General features: G+C 51.9%; 1 protein-coding gene across 1 annotated transcript; it reads left to right on the top strand.

Annotated features, from left to right (window-relative positions):
• The first annotated feature begins 582 nt into the window (after positions 1 to 582).
• Positions 583 to 10141, top strand: CYB5B (cytochrome b5 type B). The gene is made up of 5 exons (XM_084533889.1): positions 583 to 789; positions 5937 to 6065; positions 6584 to 6610; positions 8387 to 8418; positions 9380 to 10141. The coding sequence occupies exons 1-5, from the start codon at positions 628 to 630 to the stop codon at positions 9468 to 9470; spliced, it is 441 nt and encodes a 146-aa protein (XP_084390015.1). The 5' UTR covers positions 583 to 627; the 3' UTR covers positions 9471 to 10141.
• Positions 10142 to 11652: the final 1511 nt, after the last annotated feature.

Here is an 11652-nt window from a genome sequence, read left to right as displayed (position 1 = left end):
TGTTGGATGCTGGTGGTGAGGAGCAGCGCCTGGATCCTGCCCCTCGATGAATGCACACGGGCAGTGTTTGCTGCCACCACTGCTGTTTGTGCTGCTGAGCTGCCCGGGAAGCCTGCCCGCGGTCAGGGGGCCGCCGGGCTGTGTCTGAGCACGGGGCGCTGCGTGGGGCAGCCGAGGAGGAGCGGGAATGGGGCACTTATCACAGCAGAAACGGGAGCTGGGGGGGAGGATACCGGGATTGCCTTGCACAATACGTGGAGAAACCCCCCCAGCAGGGAAAGTGCAGAGGAAGGGGCACAAAAGCGTTTATTTGGGGTTTATTTGGCGTTTATTTGGGGTTTTATCGAGTACAAACGCGCCGCGCGCCAGCTGCAGCGAGCAGCCCTGCCCTTACTCTGCCCTCACCCCGCCCGCCGCGCACGCCCTCACGCGTCCCGCCCCCTCCCTCTCGCCGCTCGCTATTGGCCCGCGCCTCTCCCCGCGCCCTTCCCATTGGTCGTTTCGTGTGCCTGGAGTCACCCCACCGCCTCGTCCTCTCGCTCCTCATTGGCCGGTCAGCCAACCGCGCGGCTACGGCGGCCGCGGCGGGCCGATCCCCCGCGCTGCGCGAAGCTGCCGGCGGCCAGCATGGAGGCCGGGAAGCGGGCGGAAGGCGGCGGCGAGGCGGCGGCGGCGGCGGCGACGGGGCCGGTGTTCACCCTGCAGGAGGTGGCGAGGCGAAACTGCAGCCGCGAGGCCTGGCTCGTCATCCACGGCCGCGTGTACGACGTCACCCGCTTCCTGGAGGAGGTGCGGGGCCGGGGCCTCAGGGAGCGGGGCCGGGGCCTGGCGGGGCTCTGAGGAGGCCGCCCCCGGGCCTGGCGGGGCCTGGCGGGGCCTGGCGGGGCCTGGCGGGGCCTGGCGGGGCCTGGCGGGGCCTGCGGGCTGCCAGCACGGCAGTGGGGGCGGACACAGCCGCTGCTGGGGGGCTGGCAGCCGGGTGGGGAAGGGGGGGGTCCTGCTGGGCAGGACTCCAGCTTGGGAAGCAGCTAAATGCGGCTACAGGCACGGTGATCCCACTCGGATCCCTGGCCAGGGGTCTGCACAACACCAGGAGTTTCCCCCTGGTACGGGAGGGTTGCTCAGCAGCTGCCTGCCCCTTTATATGCACGCCCCCTCCGGTGCTTGGGTTCCCCAGCAGTAGCCCAAAGTGGACAGCCAGTGCCTGCCAAATCCTTGAGAGCTGTGGGGACAGCCGGCTCTGCTTGAGTTTTTCAATATTTTGAAGAGCGTTTGCTGGTCCACAAGCTTCCAAGAGTCTTCATGTCTGCCTGTATCTGACTGCCGAGCACAAGAACCCGGGGACGTCAAGGATGCTGGCTGGAGCCTGTTTTAAAACAAAGAAATGGTGTTTGTTCACGCAACGGGAGCAGCCCATCCTTGCCAAAGGACATCGCGGATACAAGAAGTTTAGGTAGAGTCAGAGGAAGACAGAAACGTGGAAAAGCAGCTCGCTGCCTGTTTCTAAATAACAAGGAACCTTGGGCTTAGGAGGAGCTGCAAGAAGTGCGTGCCTTGTCTCACCTTGCCTCAGTGTTCCGTTACAGCCGCTGCTTATTGTTTTTCAGACTTAAGAGGCAGAAAAATCTTCAAAGCCTTTCTTCTTCACAAATCCCATTTCTGAGGTGTTTGCCCCCAGGCCCGTGGTGCGAATGACACCGTGTTTCCAAGCATGGCTGCTGCCTGCTGGTCCCAGCAGTCTCTGTGTAGGATGGCACCTGGGCAGCCCTTTATCTCATTTCTGGCTTTTTGGCATAAAGATTTACCCGGGTTGGGGAAGGGAAGCAGGAAGGCTGCGCTGGTAACTGGCAGCATGGCTGGCACAGCAGTCTGCTATGTGCACCCCTCGCCGACATGGTGCAGTTTGTGAGCCTGATTTATCGGCAGAAATGTGCTTTATATCTGCTACCCCCCTGCAATCAGTGCGGTGACAGCAGAGCAATGTGTGGCTGATCAGAACCAGGAATGTTTGCCTTGTTTAAAGGTTACAGTTGCCTGATAAACCGTGCTGCCTTAGAGCTCTGAGTTGCCACCGCAGCTCTCAGGGTTTCAGCGGGGAGTATTTCCCCCTGGTCCCGTGTAGTCACTGAAGCAGCGTCTGGTTGTTGCCTTTCCTGGCCTTTGGCCATGGGTTATTTGAACAGGATTGCCGAATTCCACTGGAGTTGTCTTGGAGTGGCCGTGTTATCTCTAGGAAGCCTCGCTGCCGAATATTACTGCGTGTCCCTGCGGGCTGGGAGCAGCAGGCAGCTGGTAGCCAGCCGCCCCCAAACCTGGGTGTTCCCTAAAATACAGGGGGGTTTAAACTGCCAGTGTGCAGTTGGCCATTTCCTGTGTGAGAGGCACCAAGTTAAGACATTTGGCACATAGCAAAAGTCTCCTGAATTACGAGGGCATGAACAGAACGGAGAATGCAGAGAGAGCAGCTGAAATCTCACAGTGTTTGTGAGAGGTGGCGTGCTCCAGAGAGCCTGCAAGTGCCTGAAGGGAGGTGGGATTACCTGAAATCCGAGGCAGCCTTATAGGAATTGTCTCATTTTCTTCCAAATCTGGGTAACCGGACCGCTGGCATCCACATCATTGCTCCTGTTGGCAGCAGGCTAGGAAAGCAAGTGCAGACTTGCTGGAGCAAGAAGGGCTGGCTCGGCAGGGAGCTGTGAGTGATCAGCAAGGAACAGGAGAAAGGCAGTCAAGTCTCCCCAGCAGGTCTGTGAGGGCTGGTGCTGCTCACACGTGCCCTCAGCACACCACTGTTACCAGCTGTGGCTTTCTACCTGTGCACCAGCTGTAGTGCTCTGATTTTCACCAGCTTTCCTGTGACAGAGGGATTTGATCCACCTCCGTGTGCACAGAAGTGTCGGGATGTGTGTTGCTTCAGAACATCACTGGGTTGTGAGCCCACCACCACTTAGATGTGAGACTTTTCATCTGAGCTGAAAGTAAAGTGGGACAGACAGGGAGGTGTCAGATGGTCACTCACACCAAGGAGGCAGCAAGGTTTTAAATTCTTACCTGCGTGCTGCACCAGCAGTAGGAAAACAATATCGAATATCTTCCTTTGTCTTTCTGCGTTTAATTCCTGCGTGCTCGGGTGTGTCTGCAGCCAGAGCTCCGTGCGGCAGGAGGAGGAGGGATGGCAGAGACCTGGTTTTGCTCATGCTGACTTGCAGCGCTGCAGAGCTCTCAGGGAAGCCCGTTCTGTGTCATCCAACGAGCCCTGAAGGACGTGTGCTGGGTGAGCGCCGTGTGTCTGGGTGCTCGTCCTTGTCTGGTCCTGGTGCTGATGTCGAGGGGGATCCCTGTGTGCTGGCGCTCGGGCCCACCTCTCTGGTCCCTGTTTGCTTGTGTCTGTTCCTGTCCAGGAGGAGGAAGGCTTCACCTCAGCCCTTATTTCCTCTGGAAGTACATTTCGTTTTCGGAGCTCGCTGCGCTTCTCGCAGTTCTCATGTTTTTCTGCAGGAGCTGTGGCTTTTGGAAGCTTTGTGGCAGGGTGAATGACTTCTTGTGGAACCAGACTATTTATACATGTGCGCGGGTACGGCAAGGTAGGAGCTGTCTGGCTGCAGCTGTGGCTGTCTAGACTAAAGAGGCCTTTCAGAAACACGACGTCCCACAAGCTTTTTGATATTTTTTTTTATTATTTTTTTCTTTTGGCTTGGAGATTACAATTAAGGATGATCGTACACGAGTAAATAATTCTTACTTCTGGGTTTAGCAAAGCTTCAGAGCAAACACATAAAGAGCAGTAAAATTTCACATTCTTCTCTCTTGCACTTTGCTGCTTTTCTCATCCCTTGGGCGTGCAGTGAGTGGCTGCCCCTGGAAGCCGAGAGCAGCTCCGTGTGCCCTGTTACTGCAGGGTTTTGTCGGCCCTTTGAGGATGGCTGGGTAGGAAGTCAAGGTTATCTCTTCAAAATCTGAGTTCTGACGTTTTTCCACGTGAAATGAGATTTCTGAGGAGCCGTCCCTAAGGACTTCCTGCAGAGGGCTTAAAGTAAATGGTCAGCCCTTCTTCCCCTGATTCCTGTGGATCTCTGTGAGTGTGCTTATAAAGGAGCTGAACATTGAATTGCTGCCTGTGTCTGTTGCACAGAACAAGTACAGCACCCTCCTGCTGCAGCCAGGTCCCAAAGCGTGAGCCGAGGGGTGGCGAGGTGAGCTGGGGGTGCTGCTGCCTGCGGGAACAGGGACAGGCACCCGCGGCTGTAGGGAGCTCGTTGGTGGCTGCCAGCAGGACATCGCCTCCTCTCCTCTTCTGCCGGGTTGGATTCTGTCAGGGCAGTCCCTGCCTGACTCCCTCGGAGATCAAAGCAGCCCTAGCAGGAGAAGAGGCAGAGCAGAGCCTGGCTTGGGGTCACTGCGAAGGCGACCTCACAACTGGAGTGCTACCCTGCTGCCTGCTGGGCTGAGACTTTGCCCTTCGTGGCAGCTGGGAAAGCGCCGCCTCGAAGATGTTGCATGCCTGGACAGTGCAGGGGTCTACTCAGAATGAAGAGCTGTGATGTGGGCTTGCAGAGCTGGCAGCACCTCCCTGCAGGACACAGCCGGGCTGCTTTGGTGTCCGCACGAGGAGGTTTGGTGTGAGGGTGAGAGCCCAGTGAGAATATTTCGACTTCTGGCAGCAAAAACAAACGAGCTGGAGGAAGAGGGGCGATGACAACCGGTCTGTGTCTGTGGGAAGGAGAGGATATTACAGAGAAAAACAGGTGCTTCAGTCCTTTGATCGGAGATGTAGCCTGACATCTCTTCTCCAGTCCCAGGCTTGTAGCTGTCAGAGGAATCTCGTGCAGCAGTGAGCACGTCCCCTCTGCTCGAGCAGCGAGTCTCGTGCTTGCTGCCTGCTGCCCTGCAGAACGGGGCCGGTCCCGGTGTGTGCTCCGCAGCCTGATCGCTTTATTGGTTTAACTGGATTAGCTGCGAGTTCAAACTGAACTGTTTGTTCCCATACACACCGTAAAGAGATTGCACTTTGCTGGCCTCGTGCTCAGTGCCTCCTATTGCCAGGCTGTTCCGGGAATCCTGGTATTGACATGCTAGGGGAGAGCCCGGCCCGTGAAGGAGCAGAGAATTGCTCCAGGTATTTTGGGGAACTGCAAGGCTGCTCGGGCTGCCCGTGGCCGTCTGCTCCCCGCAGCAACACCGGTGTCAGTGGGGAGCGACTTCTGTTGTTAACACTTTGGGATTCCTGAAAGCAGAACGTGATGTCGAGCAGCAGCGTGTTCTGTTGGTTCTTTTGTGCTTTCTCCTGTGGTTGTTGAGTGGTTGTAGCTCCACCAGCACTGGGCTCTATCCAGCATTCATTATGGTTGTGGCTTCTTAGGCCACTAGGAAGCGTGATGTGCTTCTGCTTTGTGCTTCTCCACTCCTCGTAGTACAGCTGTGTGCAGAGAGAGGCTGTCTGCCAAATACTGCTGGGTTTTGCAGTATCTGAAGAGGCAGAACATCATTTCTTCTGCTGGTCTCCGTGAAGGCAGCGATCTCTCGTGCTTTGCTGGCAGTGGGGATGTCACACAGGAGGGGCTCCTCTGCAAGTGAGTCTGATTTGTGCAGTGAAGCCCATGAAAACCCACATGAGGATACACCTCCCGTGTTATTTTCTTGCCCAAATCAGTTGCAGAATCAAGAAAAGATGGCTTGGCTGTGTGGTTCAAAGCTGGGCTTCCATTTATAAGTTGGGTTTTGCCTCGTTGGAAGGATTTCTGTTTTATGCAAGGCGTTTCCCAGGCTGTGCAGCACACACCACTTTCTGTGCCCTGAAGGAGGGAGGTTGGGCAGTTGGGTCTCTGGTAGCCCTGACTGATCATCCTGAGACATCCATAACGCCTGCAAAGGGCTCGAAGGGCTGCCCAGGCTCTTTGGAACCCATCTGCTCACTCACCTGAAGTCTTCTCTTGCAGCACCCAGGTGGAGAAGAGGTCCTGCTCGAGCAAGCTGGTAAAGATGCCACGGAGAGCTTTGAAGACGTCGGGCATTCCACAGACGCCCGGGAGATGCTCAAGCAGTACTACATCGGGGAGGTCCACCCGGTAAGGCCCCGCTGGGTGGGACAGCCCTCTCAGACACGGGATGGGGTGGACAAATCATGATTCTCCTTTTTGCAACCCAGTAAACGCACACCAAGATCGGTTTTTACCCAGTCTCTGTATCGGCCAGGATTTCTAATGAGGAAAGAAGGCCTCTGCTGAGGAAACAAAACCAGCTCGGTCTTCTCTTTCCGCCATTTAGAACAGATTTCTCCCTACGGTTAAATCCATGGCACTTAAGGCAGCTCATCTAACCCATACCTTCCTTAGCTGGTGAGACCACAACTTCCCCTTGCCTTAAGATTTAGAACTCAGGAGGGGGAGAGGTCACAGGGGCACAGCACACACCGGGTTCCTGCCTGCTGCAAAGTCGGTGCTTTTTGGTGTTGTAGGTCCGCCTGCTTTGAAAACGAGTCCAGGCAATTGGCCGTGTGGTGAGGACTGTGTACAGAACAATTCCCACATAATGACTTTGGGTTTCGCTTATCTTTTTCTTTCTTCTTTTTTTTTCCCCTTGACAGCATGATCGTAAAAAGGAAGGTTCTAAGGTAAGCTGTTAGTGTTTTACTATCCCATTTCATTTAATGCTGAGGAAACTATTTTATGTTCACAAAACGAACAAAGAAGTCTTCAAACACCTTTTATTTTGCTTTCTTTTTTTCCTTATGGAGCTTGTGGCTTTATGTTTACAGAGTCCATAAGGAATAGATCTCCTAGGCAAATTATTCCTTTTTTATTTTTTCTTGTTGTTGTTCAGAAGCTTGGCAGGCACCTTGGTGAAACTTGAAGTGTTTTTTTGTGCCCTCTCTTCCCCGACATCAGCGATGCTATTTCTACACCGCAAGCCACAGAGCGTTTTTTGCAGTACTTGCTGTGTCCTGGTCACTGAACTGTTCGTGTTGTTCCGTCCGAGCCAGCAGACAGCCACCACGGGGCTGGCTGCAGAACAAGAATTCTCTGTTAACTGCCCTAGAAATCAGCGGTGTTGGTTAAAAGTCAGGTACTCCTGGATTAGAACAGGACCCAGGGTTGCAGAAATGCCTTTGAAACGGATGGGGAGAGGGAAATGGTAATAAATAGAATGCAGTTTGAGAGGTAAACATGTGCCTTGCAACTGGCTTCTCTTCTTGCCTGGCTCGAAGGCTTGGACCAGGCACAGCTCTGCCTTCAACAGCGCTTTCATTTAGCTGTCGCTCGAAGCAGGGCCACTCGCAGAGCACCGGGAATCAATAAGGAAGCTGTCAACAGAGAGCAGTAACTGAAGCCCTTGGGAGTGTTTGCTTGTTATAGCCAGCCATAGAAAGAGCCACTTGGGATAGATAAAGGCAAATCTTAGTTATAAAGTGGGGCTGCGTGATTCTGCGTACATTCACCTTCAAATGTATTGTTCAGTGTATAAAGTTCAGTGGTTTATGTACAGCTGAGGTTTTTCTAGTGTGCAACATCTGTTTTTAAGCTAGTCCGAAATATAAAGTCAGCAGCAAGAGATAGAAATCAGTAATGCGGATCCCCCTATTTTTTTTTTTTTTAATTATTATTATTTTTTTTTAAAGTAGTGACGTTATACTCTTAGAATTCAGCCTAGAGGTAACTCCCTATGGATAAATGTCAATGTTTAACAGCCACTGAAGGTACTGTGGCAGAAAAGAAAGTGCTAAGATGCCCAAGGAGTGGAGGTAATACTGTTTAGGAGGGGCAGGAAAGGTGACTTTTTTGGCTGGTAGATACTGCAGAGCAGCAACAGTGATTGAGGAAGAGGCTGCAGAGTTCATAAAAATTAAATAAGAATTTCAGTTGGTTGGGAAACATACTTAAATTCTCAGAGTTCCATGAAAAATTAAATACGAAAGTTTGGAAGCAGGTTGTAGGCAAAGGAAGAATTGAAAACCATGAACCTTCACGGTTTTATGCTTCGGTGGCCAGGCAGGAGGACAGCAAATGGGGATGTGGACAGAAGGCTTTGGGGAAGCGATCATGGGGAAACAATTATCTGCCTCAGATCATCAGTCGTTGTCCGTATCGTATGAAATGGACGGACCAGTTTGCAAGGCGATGAGCAAGACCATATTTTGAGAGAGGTTAAAGTGCCAGTGTGAAGCTGAAGGTGGGAGGGATTGGGCTGATGAAATAATGTGGAGGTTCAGAGGAAGGCAAACGCCCCCAGAAACAGCCGTGCCCGTGATGGAGAGGATGTTTGGGAAAGGAGGGGGAGTGTTGTTTTTCCTCTGTTTGTAAGCACATGTCCGGTCTTGCAGTCTCCTTTATTAGCACCACATGTGTGATGGTTCTTTTTTGCCCTGCTAACTCTCTCTTTCTTCTTTCAGGATCAAAATGTGACATCCTCCAGCCAGGCAAGGTATCGTACAAAGTAATCGTAACAATAAATAAATAAAGTAAGAGGTTGAGGGGCTGGGAGTCTCCGTTCACAGAACTGCAGACCAACACTAATGGGCAGGAAAAAAACCCACAGGCTGTTCCTGCGCTGTGCTGCTGGCAAGCAGGTGCTCCAAAAGAAGCTGCCCAACTGCATCGCACCGAGTCAGCTGCCAGGGCGTGCACCTCCCTCGGTGGAGGCAGTGAGAGGTCCCCAGCTCCTCGCAGGGCAGAGCAGGCGTCCTGGTGCAGTGCAGCTCGAATCCTCTGGCCCACGTGTTCGTATTACACAACGCTGGCTGCGCTCCCTTTTCACTGCAGTGGTTATTTGGGTGGTCGCTGCAGGCCAGGCATGATGCAACGCAGCCATGTGTGGGTTTTCGGAAGGTCTTACCGCGACCAGCACAGCTTAGTTGAAAATGCAGCAGTGCTCACAACCAGAAGAGGTTCCTGGTCTTTCACAGCCGATGCAGAAGTCTTTAGCTTTTAATTTATTTGTTGCTAAGGAGGCTGCTGAAGGTGAGCCTGTGGCCTCAGGTTTATGCGCGAGGATGATTTATTGTGGGATAGCTGTAGCAATTTCCATGCTTGAGTCAACGCAGCTGTTTGTATAGCACAAATTACAGTCTGGCTTATTTAAGAAAAGAAAAAACAACAACAGAAAACCCCAATTGGTTTCTGTATGTGCCAGGCTGGAAAGTTCAGCAACCCAGCTGCTATTTTATAAGCAACCAAGCCATCCTTGCAGTCACAGGGGCCTCTCACAGGGAACAGGAGAGCACTGAGCACAGGACTGTGCTCTGCGAGCTGGTGGGAGATGGGGGAAAACAGACGTGTAGCGAGTGTCGAACATCTCAAATGATTTATTAACTTGATACTTTCTTCTCTTTTATGTTGTCCGTGGGTGGTGTCTTTTTTTTGTTGTTGTTTTCCCCTCCCCATAGCTTCTGGTCTACATGGCTAATCCCCATCTTCGGAGCACTGGTCATAGGTTTGATGTATCGCTATTACATGCTGGAAGGGAGATCGTCGTGAGCTCACCTTGCTGGGACCTCAGAAAGCCTGAAAGAGCATGTGTGAGAGAGAGTGCATGCATGCAGCACGCGGGATTCCAGTTCCTTCCGCCTTTCATGCCTCGCTTTTAGCTTTGGGTTTGTCAAGTGGTGTTGATATCCATGGGACCAAGCTGATACCAAACCATCTGCCCGAACTCGGGGACCCACGGCCCTTCCATGACTTCCTCTGGCTGGGGCAGGGCAGGCCCAGCATCCTGTTATTCTGTTACGTGTGTGTGGTCTCCCCGGCGTGTGCGTGCTTGTGCTCTCTCTCTCTCTCTCTCTCTCTCTCGCTCTCTGAAGTAAATCGCAGATAACCTTTTTCTTTCGATGCCTTTTTGTTAAGCCAGACAACGTGAAACAGCTGCTAGTGAGCCTGTGGATTTGCCTCAGTACTTCACGTAGCATTGTCAGAAATAAACTGCGAGTTGTCTACAGTCCTTTCCAGAAAAGATTTTGAGAGATTCGGTTCCACTGTAACTTTCCAAGTGCATGCAGGCTACACTAATTGGAACAGCAGGAAATTGTTAGCTTTGCTACCTCTTTCTGTCTGTTTTTAACGGTTAAACAAATATAAGTATTTTAAAAGTGATTCTGTTCATTTTGTAATGTTTGTACTTGTCCCTTTAACATGTATATTCTGTGAAACAACTTTTGCCTTGGATTCTGGTTTGTCTGGGTGCTTTTGTGCTGCGTGTGGCAACACCAGAAATGGGAACTGACATGTGGCTTCTTGAAAGGGAGATTTTTTTTCTCCCTGGGGTCTTGATCCAACACATGTGTTGGATACAAAACTCGTTCTTACTGCCTGTGAATTTGCACCAGATGGGGGAAAAAAAAAAAAAAAAAACAAACAGAAATAAATCCTGCCTCTTCTTCCTAAATAAAAAGCGAAAAGAAATCCAGTTGGGATTTGTGCATAGTGCTGTTTTTGTCTTGGAATAGGGGAGGACGATTCTCCTTTCTTCTCTTTTTGTGCGTCCTGCAGCCAGCCTCCAGCAGCACGCAGGAGAGGTCAGGTACGCCTCGTGTGTTGTGAAGCACGGATGTCTGCAGCTCTTCCAGCACGCTGCTCTGTGGTTTCAGGATCTGCTAACAAAAGGAAACTCATCCTGTGGTGTCCGATACCCTGCAGTGCTCTGACGCCGGTTCCTAGTCCAAAGCATATCGGCTTTCTGAACTGCAGCAGAAGGGAAGCAATGTGCTGCGGTCCCGGCTGTGAAAACCTCCTGTCGGTTGTGGTTTTCTTGCTTCTCTCTTTCATGAAATTGCCGTGCTCCTTGGAAGGCTGCTCAGAAGAGTTTCTCACTTGGAGTTACACTCCACCTTTTAAAAATGGCCTGATGTCTGTTTATTCTATCCTAACGAGAGCAGAGCAAGAGTATAAATTTGAGCCAAGGAAAAAACAGTGGGAAAGGTCTGATAAATTCCATTTAGGTATATTTTTAAAGGATAAAGGTGACAGGCCACATAGTCGTACAGGTCTTAAAGCAAGCAGTGGGTCAGTCAATCAAAGTCTATGGAAAATAGATCTCAACAGCCTAACATGAGATTTTTATATCCAAGATCAGTTGAGCTGCTTGGGTTTTTGGAAGGCTTTGGAATTGATCCCGCAAGGTCTGTTGCTGGACTTCATAGAATTAACACAAACAAACAGACACAAGGACAAAGTGAGAAGGGAGAGATCGGCTTTAACAGTGAAAAGGGACAGTCACCGCACAGAGCAGGCTGTGCTGAGGGTGAGCTGCTGGCACCAGGCTGTCGGGGCTGTCAGCACGTTTGCTGCAGGGCTGCGTCCTGGGAGGTGTGGGATCCACGCTGTGTCCTGGGGAGTGTGCAGGCAGCATCGCATCGGGGTGCCATGGGGTGAAGGTGGAGCGTGCTCCTCCTGCGGGAGCTCTCGTGTGCGTTTGGTGTTGCTGTTGCAGTGAATTAACGCCGTGGCTGTGCCGTACACCAAATGCCTTTGGCTTTTACAAATCCCTAGAAGAGCCACGTAAATGATTAAAAGTCTGGAAAGCATTATGGTGAGGGAGTTGAGCTCGGTGTAGCTTATCGAAGAAAAGGTTACAAAATCATAGGGTGGAAGTGCTTGCATGTGGAATAGAAACTTTGGCGTGGGGCTTTTGATCAGGAAGGGCTGCTTTTCAAATGTTACTTTG

This window comes from Aythya ferina (assembly GCF_964211825.1).
Source record: "Aythya ferina genome assembly, chromosome: 12".
Lineage (NCBI taxonomy): Eukaryota > Metazoa > Chordata > Aves > Anseriformes > Anatidae > Aythya > Aythya ferina.
Note: the sequence above shows the minus strand (reverse complement) of the source record. Positions and strands in the feature narration are given on the sequence as shown.